The sequence below is a fragment of the Chrysemys picta genome, chromosome 9 (genome assembly GCF_011386835.1).
Source record: "Chrysemys picta bellii isolate R12L10 chromosome 9, ASM1138683v2, whole genome shotgun sequence".
Lineage (NCBI taxonomy): Eukaryota > Metazoa > Chordata > Testudines > Emydidae > Chrysemys > Chrysemys picta.
Window position 1 is genome coordinate 87,789,012 of NC_088799.1, and position 17,380 is coordinate 87,806,391.

Genomic DNA, 17,380 nt, shown 5'->3' on the forward strand with positions numbered 1-17,380 from the left:
ATTTTTCGTGATTCGCTACATTAAAAATGTCAATCAACATTTTTGGTGTCATTTTCAGCATACTGTTTTTCCATTTTAAAGAGTTCAGTCAAGATCAACGAGCCATTGTACTAGGTACCAACACCGGAGTTAAAGATAGTCTCCGCCCTGAGTTTACAATCTAATTAGCTTGTTCTACACAGCTATATGGTGTTAAAGAGCTGCCATGTTCCACTCCAGAGATGGCTGCATTGCAAGTGATGGGTAAATGTGTAAAATGCTGTGAGCTCCTTCAGGATGAAAGCTATTAGCTACAACTACTTGTTTCTGTGGTTTTGTTTGGACAACACTAAGCATGCTGATGTTGCTCAAAAGACTATCGTTTGTTGCTTCTAGAGCCCGGGCATTGTGCTCAGCACTGTGTAGCAGACAGGAATGCTCATTCAAAACATTGCTAAAATAAAAGTGGTCAAATTTAATCAATGAGTTTTGTGATATTTAAATAATTCGTCCTTCGAATATTTTTCATTAGCCACTTGTTTTAGGGGTGAATATTTGCAAAGATATACCAGTGTCGCTATTTTATTTCAAGTACAAAGTGTTCCATTAGTTAAAAGCATCATTATCCAGATTGTGAGCTCTTTGGATCAGCGACAGTGTCTTCTACACATGAGGAAAGCACCTAGCACATTATGGGGATTCCCAAAATAGAAATAATAAATCATGATAATATTAGATGTTCACTGCCAGCATGTCTAGGTGGCTGAGCCTTGCACAATGCGCCTCTTCGTTTTACCAGGTTGATCCGTTTGCTAATTTCCTTTGTCTTCAGCTAAAATATGAATCTCTGTTGTGTTCGTTTTTTTTGGTGAGTAGCTTCTTTTCTAGTCAATGTGGTAGAGTAAGACAAAAGGTGGCTGCTCCTCTATCCTGGGGATTACAGTAGCTGCTGATGCCAATGATGAGTCAGAGTGTTTGGTGCTGATGTTGCTGCCATTTCATCAGCTCTGTGATCCCCAGCATCCCCTATTCACCAGCTCTCCATCTTTACAACCCTGGGCATCTCTGCGACTGAAGTCCACACTGGAGGAAGGGCTGCGATTCTTCTGTCTGCAGGGAAATGAAACCTCTGCTCTGGAGCTAGCCGGGTGCCCTTGAGGACTATCCCCTTTGTAATCCCTGATTGGAGGCACAGAATAATAGCGCCTAGGAAGCCTTCTAGCATCGGGTTGGGTTTTTTTGTTTTGTTTTAATCAAGATCGGACTTCCTGAACCTGGAGGCTTTGATCTTCCTGTGTGCAGGGTGGATTCTGTTTTGGTGAGGGGTACCGAAGAGGGGGATTCAGAACCTTTTCTTGGAGTCCTTCCTTGCTGACCTGGATTTAGGCTGCTGAATTATAGCTCTAGATATTTGTGTTAACACAGCGAGAGAGAAAAAAAGGTTGGAGCCCTTGAATGAGAGCTGGAAATTCAATCCAACCCCTTTTCTGCTTTTGTAACTAGGCCAGCCATTGCCAAGTTCTTTCCAATGAATTACAAAAGCATTTCTCTGCAATTGCGAAGGGAAATACGGATCAGTAGCAAAATGCATGTCGGATCCTGATTAAAAAAGCAAAACAACAGGTGGCGAAGAGGGAAATCTAGGAGGGTTTGGGGCAAAATGGAGACCATCTGACCTTTGCATTTCCAGCAGAGACATCTTGCGTGTGTGTTGCAGAACTGGAGGCAGAGGCGGGGGTGCAATCCTGCCACCCGCATCTCCCTCGAGAAGATTTCCCAGCAGCCAGAAACCATGACTGGCCAGGGGAAGAGCGATCCCACGCATTTTGAAGGCTTCCCTGATACCCACCTTCCACGCAGACCTGCCCTTGTAGTGCTTGTATTTCTCTCCTAAGTAAGAGAGCCAGAACCTAGCAGCAGCGGTGAGACTGAGCCGCCCTCTGGTGGGCAGTGCGGGCGAGGCAGCGCGCCCTCTGGTGGGCAGTGTCCCTACAGCGCCCTCTGCTGGGTGCCTCCCTTGGACCCGGCTGCAGGACTGTGAGCAGAAGCGCCGGGCACCTGCTGGCCGCAGAGCCTCCCTCGCATCCGGGCAGGGCTCGGCATGGGCTGCGTGGAGCGTGCCTGGTACTAGGCGCTTTGCAAAGGCTGCATTGCACCAGGCGAGCCCTGGGCGCAGCGCTCAGCGAGGCCAGACCTGGGCTCAGGGGCGAGCCGCTGGGGGGAAGCATGGAAGCGATTTGGCTCTACCAGTTCCGCCTGATCGTGATCGGAGACTCCACCGTGGGCAAATCCTGCCTGATCCGCCGCTTCACCGAGGGGCGCTTCGCCCAGGTCTCGGACCCCACGGTGGGCGTGGATTTCTTCTCCCGGCTGGTGGAGATTGAGCCGGGGAAACGGATCAAGCTGCAGATCTGGGACACGGCCGGGCAGGAGCGATTCAGGTGAGAGGAGGGGCGGTGGGGTCCTGTGCCCGCCCGAGCTCCGCTGGCTCGGGAAAGCGAGCTCGCCCGGGGCTGGTTTGCAGCCCGCAGGGGTGGCTCAGTTAATGCCCTGGCTGGCCGTGGTGCTGGGGTAGCGATCGAGCCTCCTGGCCGCGCAGTGCGGGCTGCAGGGGCGGCCCGGGGGAGAGGAGCCAGCCCGCTCCAGGCGACAGAGCAAAGCTGGAGCCAACCCCCGGGCCTGGCTCAGGGCCCTTCGCCCGCACCCAGCGCGGTGTAGCTCCCCGAGACCGGCCTGATCTCAGCCGGTGCCTCCCGGAGGCTGAGCTGGAAGAGGGCGAGGTGATGGAAGCACCTAGTGTGGGACCCAACAGCGCCTGTGTTCAAGGCTGCAGGGGCCGCATCCCAGGCCCCCCTCTTTCCTTGTGACCGGACGCGGGCCTGGGCAACCATCTGACACTGGAGCAGGGAAGGCAGCAAGCCCCGCCCGGGCTAGAGCAAATCTAACTGGCCTGTTTGTAGCACCCATCAGATCTGCCCCAGGGCTCGCCCCTCACTACACTGCAACCCTCAGACACCTGGACATGGAGAAAATGCTGGTCCTTGGTTGTTGGGCCGGAGAGCAGAGCTGGCTTTTCAAGTGTGTGAGATGGAGGGAATCTGGATTTTCCCCTTTGGCTGGGGGTGTTGTCCAGCCCAGAGTGAATGAAATTAGCTAGCAGCTGTTCACCTTTTTCTGGGAGGCCTTTGCCTTTTGCACAAAGAACTAGGTGGGTTTCCATTCAATGAGCCTGCTCTGGTTTTTGATGCAACAGAACAATACCTTCAAACCTCAGAGGTGGAATGAATGAAATTGAAAGAGTTGGTACGATTCTGATTAGAAAAACCATCATTGTTAATATGTGAAGGTTGAGAAATCAGGCCCTTGGAAGCCAGAAAATGCAGTTAATGCTTATGCCTTGAAATATGGTCCCTCGATGTCATTATGAATTATTTGTCCATTGATACCATTTTATGCAAACTGGAATTCTAAACAGTCTTTCAAGCAACAAGATGTAGCACCATACATACCCTCTTCAGACTTGATTTGTACGTATCTGTGCAATATACTGAGCAAGCCAAAATTATAAATTATAACACAGAGACCGAGATGTAATTCCTTTTAGAGCCAAATCCTGCTTGCTTTGTTCACGTCTGACTCCCGCTGAAGTCAATGGCACAGAGAAGATTTCGTCTTTAATTTTCTGCTGAGCCCAAAAAGATGTAGTAGGCAAAATACACATTCTGAGCGTGTATTAACGTCTGCCCAAGTTATACAGAAGCACACAGCTTCTCTCTGTACCGCGGAGGATGAATGGAAGATTTTGAAACATAACAAGTCTTGTTTGCCTCCCACTGGCCCGAGTGAAAATAAATCAAAACAGATCTCTGCGTGTTAGCTATGGGAACAGGCATAAATATTCACCAAGCACAGAAAGTCAAGGCAAATTCATTGCAAATTGTTACCTTCTTCACATCAAAAATGCAGTTTATGCAGGAAGGTGAAGAAAGAACAGGGAACAGGCTGGAGTAAAGAAACAGCAGACAAGCATTTCAAACATGGTTGCCTAAAGTTAGGTTGCTAAGGCCTTAGCTGAGGCATCTAAATATGCAATCGGATTGTCAAAAGTGCAGCAGCTTCATTGAAGGCTCTAGGCTGTGGGATGGAGATCAACCAGGCCAGTTCAAGGATTTTAGGCTGTCTGTGAATAACAGTTACATATAGGGAGAGTACTGTGGTAGCGTGCCTCACAGCCTCTAGCACTGAATACTGAATGGGGACTAGTAATTTAAGAGACTAATTGGTAGCAAACTTGACTTCATTAGCAAAGAAAAGGACAATATGGGGGGATATCCACGGGATTCACTGCAGAACCATGTGGTAAATTGCAGCCATGTGATAATTGTATTTATCATACCTCTTTCACCTGCGCTCTGCTGACTCATCCAACTCCCTAGTGGGCCACTTCCATCCTTCGAAACCTCTGAGCAGCTTCAAAAAGCTGCCATTTTTTTGTTAACCTGATTCAGAAACATTTTAGTAGCTGAATCCCTCCCTCCATTTACTCAGATGATACTGGCCTGGGATGGACAATGTTCAGTCCTTAGCTAGTGACATGTTTAAGGTCTAATATCTTGCATTCATTCAAGGCTAGAAACACCAGATTTATACCACTGGGAGAGGGCAGTTCCCAGCTTTCAGTTGATACAGACTCTTGGAATGTAAAGGTGACCTGTTCAGGAATTTTTTAAAAATGAGCTTATGCCACTGTGTGCCCACCCCCATGCTTTATGCTGCATAAAGAAGGCTTGAAAGATTTTCCCCTACAATATTTTTTCCGTGCTTTAAAGCCTTAGAAATAGTGGGAATACTGAGGCTACTTACCCCTTGTTTTACGCACACCTTGAATGCTAGATGAGGGCAAATTACACCACTCAGTTACTTGTCCCCTGATTCTAGCCCATTTACAGCTACTGCTGTTCCACCCATTTGGACCAGGTCTTAATTTGGCTCAGCGATTCTAAATCTTGATTAGCTTCTCTTAGGGTGACCAGACAGCAAATGTGAAAAATCGGGACGGGGGTGGGGGGTAATAGGAGCCTATATAAGAAAAAGACCCCAAAATCGGGACTGCCCCTATAAAAGCAGGACATCTGGTCATCCTAGCTTCTTTGCCTGTTCTGCTCTACACCTGAGCAGGAGACTCCCAGCTGGAGTCCATCGCTGATTGAATCTTTCCCTTCTCCTGTAAGTGGCTGGAAGGCTGCCTGATGGAATTAGACAGCTGGGCTGCAGGTGGCCACACAAATCTTCACATAACACAGGTTGCAAAGTCTTTTGTTCTTGTTAACGTTACCCAATCACTTGGCCTTCAGCAGTACATTCAAGGCAAGAAGACATGAAATCACAGAATTACAGACATTTGGGACAGCAAACCAGCTAGGTCCACGCCGGTTAAGACTGGTCTCCACAGCATATTGTGTGTCCCACAGACCATGTTGTTTTGGGCCCTGGTTCAGCAAAGCACTCGAGCACGTGCTTAACTTTGACTGAACCACAGACTTCAGTGGAGTTGCACCTGATTTGCATCAGAATAACTGAGATCAGAATCAGATCCAGGAAGATCATTCCAGGATGCTGGAAGTATCCCTAACTCTAACCCAGGAGTCTCAAACACGTGGCCCGGGGGCTGCATGCAGCCTGCGGGGTTATTTTCTGCGGCCCGCGAGCTCCTCGCGGCCCCCCCGCCCTCCCCCAGTGTTTACCTAGAGCGGCTCCGGCCCGACATGCACCGGGGGCAGGGCAGGCTCCCTGCCTGCCTGCCTGCCCTGCCCTGCGCTGCTCCGGGAAGCCGACGGAACCTGGGGAAGGAGGGGCGCAGGGGTGTGTGGGGCTGTTGCTTCAGGCACCGCCCCCAGCAGCTCCCATTGGCCGCGAATGGGGAACCGCGGCCAATGGGAGCTGCTGGGGGCGGTGTCTGAAGCAACAGCCCCACACACCCCTGCACCCCTCCTTCCCCAGGTTCCGTCGGCTTCCTGGAGCAGCATGGGGGCAGGACAGGCAGGCAGGGAGCCTGCCCTGCCCCCGGTGCGTGTTGGGCCGGAGCCCACCCCCTGAACCCTCCTGCAGCTGAACCCCCTGCCCTGAGCCCCCTGCCACACCCTGCACCCTGACCCCCTACTGCACCCCTCACCCCTCGTGCACCCCACACCCCAACTCCCTGCCCTGAGCCCTTGCCACACTCCTGGGGGCAGGGAAGGGGCAGAGTTGGGGTGGGGATTTCAGGGAAGGGGTTGGAATGGGGGCAGGGAAGGGGTGGGAAGAGATGGGGCAGGGCCTCATGGAAGGGGTGGAGTGGGGGTGGGGCTGAGGGCAGCGCGGGGGAGGTGTCAGTAAATGCAGCCCTCGGGCCAATGTACTAGTCCTCATGTGGCCCTCGTGGTCATTTGAGTTTGAGACTCCTGCTCTAACCCTAATCCAGGTCCAGGAACAGCACAGCTACAAAACAGGAGGAAATAACCCAGTAGCTACAGCCGTGAGATCAAAGCAAGCTTATTTTCACCTGTGTCTTTAACACTACTTTAGAATTACTTTTTCCATGTAAGCAAACAATGAAATTGCTGTAGCGAAGACATGGAAGCTGGGGTTGGCAGGGGGTGTGTCCATGAAAGGGCATCTCAAGAAGTAGTTCAACCTATGAAAAAATGTTTGGGAGCTAGTGCAGTATTGCCCTACACTACCATGAGTGTGCTAGCGTATTTCACTGGTACTAGCTTTCATAGGCAAGCCTGAAAAGTCTCAGAGTAGCAGCCATGTTAGTCTGTATCTGCAAAAAGAACAGGAGTACTTGTGGCACCTTAGAGACTAACAAATTTATTTGAGCATAACCTTTCGTGGGCATCCGAAGAAGTGGGCTGTAGCCCACGAAAGCTTATGCTCAAATAAATTTGTTAGTCTCTAAGGTGCCACAAGTACTCCTGAAAAGTCTGTGTCCCAGGGAGAAGAAATTCGAGCAAACAGATTTTAGAAACCTCCACAACGTTGTAAAAATAGTATATAGTACTCGTATATAGTGACATCACAATTTTAAAAGAGACCTTTAAAGGAGCAAAAAGAAAAATGGACTCATGCCTGAGTTTTTCATTCTTGATGCCATACAAAGAAGATCTGGAAAAGGAAGTTCAGTGTTTTTTTTAATATTGATTTTTTTTCCTGATGCTTTTTACATTAGAAATTCGGGTCTTTGTCCATCCTGGCTAGACTATAGGGGCAGGAGAACTCTTTCTTCATCCTAACAATAACCCTGCCTGACTCTTAACCAGTGAAACGATGACAGCTCCAGAGGCTGAAAGATGAGCAATGGGGAGGGGAAATGATTTTTGTCTGACCGTACGAAATGCTTCATTTTGGTTTTGGTTTTATTATTGCTTCTCTCATGCCAAACCTTTTGGAAAAAGGGCATCTTGCTTAAAGATTGAATCCTCCCCTCCCCAGACGTGTCCTGCTCTTTCAACAAAGGTGGGAGGCCTCACCATCTGTATGATCTGAGATCCCACCCCTCCCGGTGTTTAATGTATGTCCTAGTAAATATTTCTAAGGCACCTCTGGCATCACTGGTGAGTTTGCCCCAGAGAGAAGAGGGGCCATGGCTAAAGCACTGAATACACTGGGAAGCAGTATGCGCTGTGCAGTGTAGGGGGAGAACTTAGAGGCTCCAGAACCTGGTTAGATAGCAATCACCCAGATATTCAGAGCTGCTTATGTCTTGGAGCCAGACACTTGGGAGGGCACTGATTATCTATAGCACAGGCAAGAAATCCTTCTTCTTCCCTGTTCTCTTCTCTCTCTGCCCTGTGGCTCTTCTCCTATCACACTACAGGGATAGCTCAGTGGTTTGAGCATTGGCTTGCTAAACCCAGGGTTGTGAGTTCAGTCCTAGAGGGGACCACTTATGGATCTGGGGCAACATCAGTACTTGGTCCTGCTAGTGAAGGTAGAGGGCTGGACTCAATGACCTTTGGGGTCCCTTCCAGTTCTAGGAGATAGGTAGATCTCCATATATTTATTTACAGCAGTGCTGCTTGCTGTTGATAAAGCAAAACTTGGGAGCCCCAAATAGTCATTTGTGGGGCAATTTCTCTGGATACACAAAGATTTTGCAGGACCCACCGACCCCTCACTATGATTCTGGTTGCTCTAGATTGAGAAATCGGTTCCTGTGCCATGATAAAAGAGCAGCAATACGTTCCATCATGAAATAGGAGGATCCCACAAAGGAAAGAGTGTTCAGGAGCATGACCTCCTCCAGGGAGAAATGTATACTTCCTTCTGGATTGACAATGAACCCTTAACCTGCACAGAAAACACCAGTCAGCAATCATTCTACAGCTTCTTTGGTATTTACTCAAGTTTAGTTGTCATCAAAATGTAAATCTGTTCAGGCTAAATTTCACGGGCTGGTTTTGTAGTACTTCGGTTTACAGCATGAATAATACACAGATTGGCTTGCTCTCACGTCATCGTTCTCGCTGCACATGCAGCTGCCCTGGCTCGCAAAGCTCTTGTAAGGTGCCTCACGGTTCCCGGCATGTTGTTTTTTGCAGCAGTGAGAACAGAGAACCTGTGAATGGTCAGACCTGAGGCATGTCAGGACACAAATCCATTGGCATTTGCTATTTTCCACTAGAAGCCTAATAGCAAAAGCACCGAAGCAAAAGCAGGTGCACAGGTGCTCGACTGAATTGGGGCCTAAATCAGTAGAAGGATCAAGTACCTGTGGCCGTAATTCAGTGGAGCTGGAAAGAAAAGGAAGAGGCCTAATGCCAATCAAAATGCCCTTCTTACACTTTGTTGTATGCTTGGGATTGTTCCATCAGGCAAATCAGCCCACATGAGTGTTAATGTAGGAGCCGTTCTTTGTGGGCCTGAGCCATGTTCTCTTGGAGGCAATGGAGAGACTCCTATCTGACAGCAAAGGGAGTTGGGTCAGACTCTTGTATGCCACATATTGTACAGAAAAGAAAAACAACGCTCATGCTAATAATGCCTGGGGACTGTAAAACACATATAGGAGGCCTTCATTTTTCATCCTCCACCTGAAAATCCAGATGCTTCAGTTACCATGGGCCAGATCCTCAAAGGGGACTTAGGCTCAGCGTTGCAATGCCTAACTTTAGGTGCCCTGCTGCCCACTGGAGTCCTCAGTCCCCAGGCTCCCTAGACAATGCAGATGGAGAGTCAGGAGCCTAACAATGGGAGCCAGAAGCCAACATGCTGATCAGGGAGCCACCTAAGCTAGCCAATGGGGGGAGGCCTAAGCCCTGCCAATCAAAGGTGGCTAGGTGCCTCCCTCCACTCAGGATTCAGAGCCAGGAACCCTCTCCTGCAGTAGGTGCTTAAAGCAGGTCAGTCCTTTCTCGTGAACATGTGAGGGGAAGGAGCGGGCCCCCTCTTACCCTACAGTCCATTGGTTAGAACACTCAGCCAGGGTGTGGGAAACCCTGCTTCAGTCCCCACTCTGTCTGATCCAGATCAGGGACCTGACCCCAGGTGAGTGCCCTAACCACCAGGCTATAGGTATTCTGGGGTGGGGGTTGTCCCACTTCAGGGCAACACCACCTCTATTTCCCCGTCATAGTCCACCAAGGGCTTGAATGTTCCTTAGCAATGTGTTGCCTGTCATGCCTCTACCACAAGCCATTACAGCAGCCATAAGAGAATGAAAGTGCATATGTGTGTGCACATGATGCCTCTGATTTTTCACACTGTTTCTAGGCTCTGGCTTCCAACTCCACTGCAGACCTTTGAAAACACCCTCTTTGCCTTACAAAAAGCTAGAACCTGCTGAGTGCTTGGTTCCCAAAAGACCCCTTTTAGGGAAGGGGTATGGTACAGTGGCTCTAAACATGAAGTGACTTGATCATGGTGTACCTGGGGAAGAGATTTCTGAGATGGCAGACAAAGGCACAGCATGATCCAATGACTGAAAGCTGAAGCTACACAAATTCAGAGTAGAAATAAGGCAGTAATTTTTAACAGTGAGGGAGACTAACCATTGGAACAACCTATCAAAGGAAGTGGTGCATTCTCTGTCATCTGAAGTCTGTAAGTCAATACTGGCTGTCTTTCTAAAAGAGATGTTATAGGTCAAAGAGAAGTTGTGGGTTTGAAGCAGAAATTATCAGGTGAAATTCTTTTGGCCTGTTATGCAGGAGGTCAGCCTACACGATCATAATGATCCCTTCTTGCCTATAAATCTTTGAACCCAACTACCTGCTAGCAAATAGAGCTGGTCAAAAATGTTTGGGAAAATGAAAATTTCAACCACCACCAACAAAAGGACAAAACTTGCCCCCAAAATGTTCAACTTCTAAAATGATCTTTACTTTCTTGTTGGGTGGGGGGGGTTCTTTTTCAGATCCATCACCAGAGCCTACTACAGAAACTCAGTAGGCGGGCTCCTCTTATTTGACATTACAAACCGCAGGTCCTTCCAGAACGTCCATGAGTGGCTAGAAGAGACAAAGGTGCACGTCCAGCCCTACCAGATTGTCTTCGTTTTGGTAGGTCACAAATGCGACCTTGACACACAGCGGCAAGTCACTAGACACGAGGCTGAGAAACTGGCTGCTGCATATGGCATGAAGTACATTGAGACATCTGCTCGAGATGCCATTAACGTGGAGAAGGCCTTCACTGACCTGACTCGAGATATATACGAGCTTGTTAAAAGGGGGGAAATTTCGATCCAGGAGGGCTGGGAAGGGGTAAAGAGTGGGTTTGTACCGAACGTAGTGCACTCTTCAGAAGAGGTGGTGAAATCAGATAGGAGATGCTTGTGCTAATCACGTCTAGTGAGAAAAGCTATGATGAACTCTACTAATCAAACATACTCTATTAAGTGAACTCAGTGTGATGGAAAGGGATTGTAACACTAGCATGGTGAATGGCCTCACACGTTGTTTTGAACACCAGAGGAACAGAACCAAGAAAGAAATGGTCAGTTCCAAATAACCTCTTTCAGAACTGGGGGGGAGGGCTACAAACCTATATGAGAATGAACAAAGGTGCATGTTTATGTTATAAGAGATGGGAGGCATAAGAACAAGAGAGGATCTGAATGAGATGGTACAGAACAGGGAATTTTACATGTACTGTTTTTCTATGCCATGTGTTGAAGCCACAGTCTGAACAGTCTATTAATACAACACACACGAGAGGAGAGAGAAAATCTTGGTTTGCATCAACAATTTATTTCCAGGAAGATTAGAATATAGTGCGGTTTCCATTCCTGAATGTTACTTCCAGGGTTAACTCAAAAGAAACATTTTACAGATGTGGCACACACACTTTTGGGGCTTAATGTTCTTGTACCTCGTTAAAACATAGACTAAGACTATAATATGGTACTTTAAAAGGAAAATAAGGGTTATTTTATTGATAATTAAAACTTAAGCCTCACCATCCCCCTGAAGAGGGGTGTTTTCCTTGCCCTGCCTAGCTGAGACTAAGGGCCAAGTCCAGCATGACCACTCCAATTATCATTATCGGATGAATTTATAAATACTTATTATCTCTCTACATGATTGTAGTAGAAGTACCTCGACTATATGGATTTCCAATATAATTAACAGATCAGGAGTATAAAGCTTCCTAAGTGTATCCTCAGATCCAGTATCTCACAGATGGGTCATGGCAACCAGTGATTAGCAGTCAGGTGGGAAATGCAGATATTTCTGTCTTACTGTCAGAAGTAGAGTGATGTTGGCAGCATTTCACTGTAAACTTACATTGCTCCTTAGGAAAAAAGGAAAGAACAAAAGAAAACTAAAGAAGGTTTAAATCAAGAGCATCATACATCCCAGAAGGTGGGGTTTCCTTTTAAAGAACAAGGGAAAGAGCTGGTTCCAGTACTGAAAGCAGTGGCTAGTGGCAGCATTTTCTGCTCTTATTGTGTTGCTTTCTTTACTGGCATCTGGGGAAGGAGAGAAATAGGAAGTGGAAGAAGGGGTATAGAGATGAAGTGTCTGAGAGAGTGAAAAGGGAAGAAGAGAGAAGCATAGGAGAAAATGTCTTCTCTTTGTTTTATTTATATTCTACCCAAGATGGGGCCTACACCGGGCAGGTAGCTGACTTACAAAGGCTATAACTAAGTGTCCATTTTCTGGGAACACCATCTACCATTTCAGCTTTGCTTTGTGTAAGTACTGTATTAACTAAAGCTTTTGGAATGCAGAAGGGTAACAATGCGCCTGTATTGTGCCGAGGAGGATCAACATGTTAGCAAAACATACAGTGACATTTATTCAAGTTTGCGAGCTTTACAAGCCAAACTGTTAATTTGGTTATGAGGGATTAGGCAAACCACATAAGAGATCCAGCATTTGAATACAGGCCTCCAGGTAGACAAGAATAAAGTACTTCTAATTGCTCCTCTAAGGTACCATGTTCCATAAGAGTATGATTTTTGACAAGCTGAATCTGTCGCTCTTCAGATCCATTCTTGTGTTTTGTACCATTTGAGCCTGACTGTATCATAAAAATAACAAGACCATTGCTTAGGTATGAAAGCTGTAAAAAATTAAAATGAATAATATTTTACCTTTAAATTTTCTAGTAACATTTGCAATCCTTGAGCTCAGCGGGTGAGAGCAAACATGGTATGCCACTGTGAATTCATAGCAAACATAGATCCAGAGGATATTGAAATGGGGGTTGGCTGCGGGAAATGATACAGCCTTTTACTTCTGAATACCAATGGTCAATCTTGATTAGGTTACAATTGTATTCAGTTTGCTGGCCTAACTCTAAGACCCCCATTCAACTCCCACTGAAGTCCATGGAAGCCTTTCCAATGATTTCAAGAGAAGGTAGATATGGCCCTCAGTCTGCAGTGTGCATTACAAAACCTCTTTCTTGAATGGCCCAATTTGGCATGATTGGGAATCTTGGCTCAGGAGAGACCTACAACAACACGGGTATTGCAGGCGATCACCCCCTCAGCTTGCACTGACGTCAGCGAGAACTGAGGGGCATTGGTGGGGTGTGGTGAGGCACATGCAGCATTTACCCGGAGTTGTCAGTCTCTGACCTTCACGAACAAGAGCAGCCATATTTAAAAGGGTCCAATGTTTATGTACCTTTATTCACTGAACGGAAAATATGCCAAGCTTCCATTTTAGCCTTTCAAGGCTGAGTCAGCTCTAAAGTTGTCTCAGATTTTCTAGTTTAAACAACAATCTGTCTTAAATGTAGAGACTTTGGTTTAATCCAGTAATACTCTGTGAACATGGATGGAAGTAAAACTTATGGGGCCTGTCATGTTTCCTGTATCACCAAAGTCTCACGAGCCAGCATTGCAGGACCTCACTGATGGGGGAAATGATTGAGCTTTTCACTGCATTTCCTTTTTTATTTTTTTTTAATGATACAGAAAATCTACATTTCAGTTAGTGGGGTTGGGTTTTTAGTATTTAAATATAAAATTTAGAAAAATCATAAAGCTTGTTCAGGCTTTGAGTAAACCTTGAATTTGTATTGTAAGTATAGTTCAAAAAAAGTACAGTATGAGAAAAAAATCTGTGCTGTCTGAAACGAACTACTTAAAAATAATGAAACAAAAGGAAATGGTTAATATTGAATAAAAGATCATTGTGTACACCTGTTTTCTAATTCCTTGCATTTTCTAGGCAGCTTATAAAAACAAATAGACAATGTAATACAGTCATGTGTATAAGTCTGGGCTGTTTTTTCTTTTTCTAAAATGAAAAACCTTATAGGCTTTGATAAACATTCTTTTCTAACAACTGGTTTTAGTGCTTTGACTACTGCAAGAGGCATTAGAGAAATCAGATGGTGGTATCATTCAAAAAAACATCCAGGAGTTTTTACTCTAGGACAAAGGAAAACAAAACTTTTTGTGGTACAGGTCACAGATTAAAAACAATCTGCATGTTGGACTGGAATTTCTCAGAACCTCCAGAATAAAGTATACTGTACACTTTTCCTTGCTTTCTGTTATGCACTGTAATGAAATGTGAAAAACCCCCGCTGTATTTAGCTGTATGTGAATGAAACATGCTTGTATTTAGCAAAATTGTTAATGTGATTATGTGAAATTCAAATCTTGTAAAGAAAAACTTGTGTTTTTTCCTTCCCCCGCACTCCCATTCTTCATCAGTAAGCCATCTAGTAACTCTGTACTTCTACACAGCAACCATGACTGAAAATCCAATACAAACTAATAAACAACATGCACTCTGTTTACAACAAATCTACCATGCATTTTCTCTAATGATGCGTGTTTTGGTGGCCACTATTTAAGATGCGCTCATTGTCCTGGTGAAAGAATCCTAGGAAAATCAATAGGGGTCTATCAAAAGTCAATACAGCTCTACAGGAATTATTCTAAAAACCCAATGGATTTTTTTTAAAGTAATTCAGTGCTTCACAGCCAGTGACAGTTACAGTCATTATTCAAAATATTAAAGCAACCTAGGCCAGACCCTCAGCTGGTGTAACTTGTCCTAGCTCCACTGAATTCAATGAAGCTAGAATACATGCTACCAGCTGCTGATCTGGCCCCGTATAAAGCAAAGCGAACTTAAAGAGACTATCATATGAGAATAGCCAGAATCTGCAGTTAGACCATCTGTAGGTTTTTTCTTTCAAAACACCATTATTTAGTATCTAGGATTTGCAATCAAATCATGAAGAATGGCTTAAAAACAAAAACCAGAGCAAGGCTATCCTTCTCTGTAGGCTGTATGCATGAGGATATATTCCACCGTTCAGAGACCAGTTAGCTTGGAATGGGGAGCGGTTCTGAAACCCATTAGCAGGTCCATGTTTGGCGGCGAGACATATATGTAAAGGTTTCAATCTCTTTTCAGGTTTGCCCTGCACCATGAACAGAATGGCTCTGCTTGCTCATTATGCTCAAAACATCAATTCTCAGGATTGCGTGTTAGGTGCAACTAGTGGGGACGCTGTTTGGGTTTTATTGCTAATCCCTCTCTACTCCAAAGCACGAGCTGCTAATAGTTTTGCTGGCTTGTAAACGTTTAGTTTGACTTTTTACTGGGCATGGTGAAGAAATGCAATCACTGCCTTGAAGCCATCCAAAAGAGAGCAGCTTTACAACAGGCTTTAGGCAGAAATTCCCGATGTGAGACTCCTACTAATTCACCTTGGGGGAGAGGGTGCCGGGGAAAAACAGTGGAAAACTGCATGGGCCTGCAGTTGCCCCTCACTAGAAACATTCTTATGTGATTCCTTCACACTTTTTGGGCAGCCCCCAAGCACGAGCAACAATCCACTAGCCCCTTTCTTGTCTACTGCTGCATTCAGCATAGAGAAGGAGCAAACGGAGTCTGGCACAGAGACATGAGCCAAGCCTGAGCATGCGCAGCTGGGAGTGACTGGGGCAATGGGGCTAGGAAAGCAGAAAGAAAACAGCAGAACCCTTCTAATCCCATTAGCAGTAATTACCCTGTTCCAATGGCCAACACACTCCCATTCTATGTACTCACTTCTTCTCTCGCCTCTCCTAGCCTCTTAAAGCTAGAGGTAGGCAACTAATTCCTAAGAGTTTATCCAACCAATTTTACCCCATCTCTGCTAATTCATTCACCATGTCTCAACAGACATCTGCAAATGCTGTGCACCAAATTCCAGCAGGTAATTCTTGAGAGATGGCTTTTAGGGGACCAGCCTGGCACAAGCATTCACAAGTCACGCTATGAGGGTAGTTCTGAATGGACCTGTGTATATAATCTGCCTGGGGAGAGAGTCAAGGAGGGTGGGGAAACTACAAGATTCCTTTCCCCCTCTCCCAGCCCCTGAAGAGGCAGTCACTTGCTAGGAGGCTGGACAGGAAGCAGTGAGGGCAGTGGCCCCTGAGCTGCCTGCACCATTTAGCATCACATGCTCTTCTCAAGGATCACATAGGTAGCACAGGCCACCACAAAATCCTTGCTGCCCTGTCCCTGTCCCAGCGCCACCGCTGATATGGATCTCTCTGGCAAGTACAAGGGAGAGGGAGAAGAGCTAAGCAGAATAGCCGTCAATAGTCCTGGTTTGACTGCCAACTTTCACATCCAGGTCGAGGAACTGCTGCCCCTGGCCTAGACAGCAAGCTGATGAGCAATGTCCTGCCCCCGTGGCAGGGGCTGCTTCTCTCTATCGGAGGCAGTTTGCTCCCAGCTCTGGTCCTCTGCTGATTGCTCTAGAGCAGGGGTTGGCCACCTTTCAGAAGCGATGTGCCGAGTCTTCATTTATGCACTCTAATTTAAGGTTTCACGTGCCGGTAATACATTTTAACGTTTTTAAAAGGTCTCTTTCTATAAGTCTAATATAGAACTAAATTATTGTTGTATGTAAAGTAAATAAGGTTTTTAAATGTTTAAGAAGCTTCATTTAAAATTAAATTAAAATGCAAAGCCCCCTGGACTGATGGCCAGAACCCGGGCAGTGTTAGTGCCACTGAAAATCAGCTCGTGTGCCGCCTTCGGCATGCGTGCCAGAGGTTGCCTACCCCTGTTCTAGAGCCACACTCAGGCTACCAGATTATCAGCAGTGTGAAGCTGGGAGCTACTCAGCTGGGAGCATTCAGCAGAGAAGCCTGCATTCTGGGGACAAAAAGTCAGTCACCGGGATGTGCCAAGCACGACAGAGGAAGCCAGGCGGGGGAAGGAAAGGGAAGCACCAAGGAGAGCAACAATCTCTGAAATCTACTAGCTGAGTCTGCCGAGAGGGGTAGTGTATGTCCTGGTGAATTTTAAGTTCAAATTAGAGATCATTGTAATCTTCTATATAACACAGGCTGTAGAATTTCACCTAGTAATTCCTGTCAGTTATTTTCTCTGCTTTCTCCTTTCACTTTCACATAGAACTATTACCCCCAACTCCGCAGCCTACTCACCCACAGGCCTGTGCTACCAGGCCCAGGATCTCCCGATTTATTGAAATAATTGTCCCTGGCAGAACTTTCATGTGGAAGAAAACTCTTCAGTTAGTCTTTGGCAAAACCAAAAGGAAAGGGAAGGAGTGGAGGGAATAAGGAGGGATCTGGAAGAGAAATGAGAAACTGCTGCCTTCAAGGTGCAAAAGAAGAAAATCAGTTGAGAAAGTGAAGCAAAAAATGCTAGGTACAGAGAAAAGAAAAAGGACAAGAAACAGGTAAGATGCAGTAACTGGTGCAATACCTATGGCATGCCCAGGTACAGATCACAAATATGGGTCTCTATCTTAGAAAGGTTAGGAACTAGATAATTTAGATCAGGCTCTCACTGGATACTCAGGTATATATATATTTAACTTTTGTGCTCTTTTAGTAAGAAAGTGGGGTCTCTAGTGTCTATTTTCACTAGTCTCGTCAGTGACCTAGAGCAGAGGTGGACAAACTACAGCGTGGGCCAGATCC

The 17,380-nt window shown here is 46.3% G+C and overlaps 2 protein-coding genes across 2 annotated transcripts in view; one reads left to right on the top strand and one right to left on the bottom strand.

The window, feature by feature from the left end:
* Nucleotides 1-17,380, bottom strand: part of LOC135973540 (uncharacterized) — a 904,472-nt gene that overhangs the window by 655,887 nt on the left and 231,205 nt on the right. The window lies entirely within an intron of this gene.
* RAB39B (RAB39B, member RAS oncogene family) lies at nt 911-14,230 on the top strand. Its single transcript, XM_005291833.4, has 2 exons — nt 911-2,420; nt 10,376-14,230. Exons 1-2 carry the CDS (start codon nt 2,206-2,208, stop codon nt 10,800-10,802), a joined length of 642 nt encoding a protein of 213 aa, XP_005291890.1. The 5' UTR covers nt 911-2,205; the 3' UTR covers nt 10,803-14,230.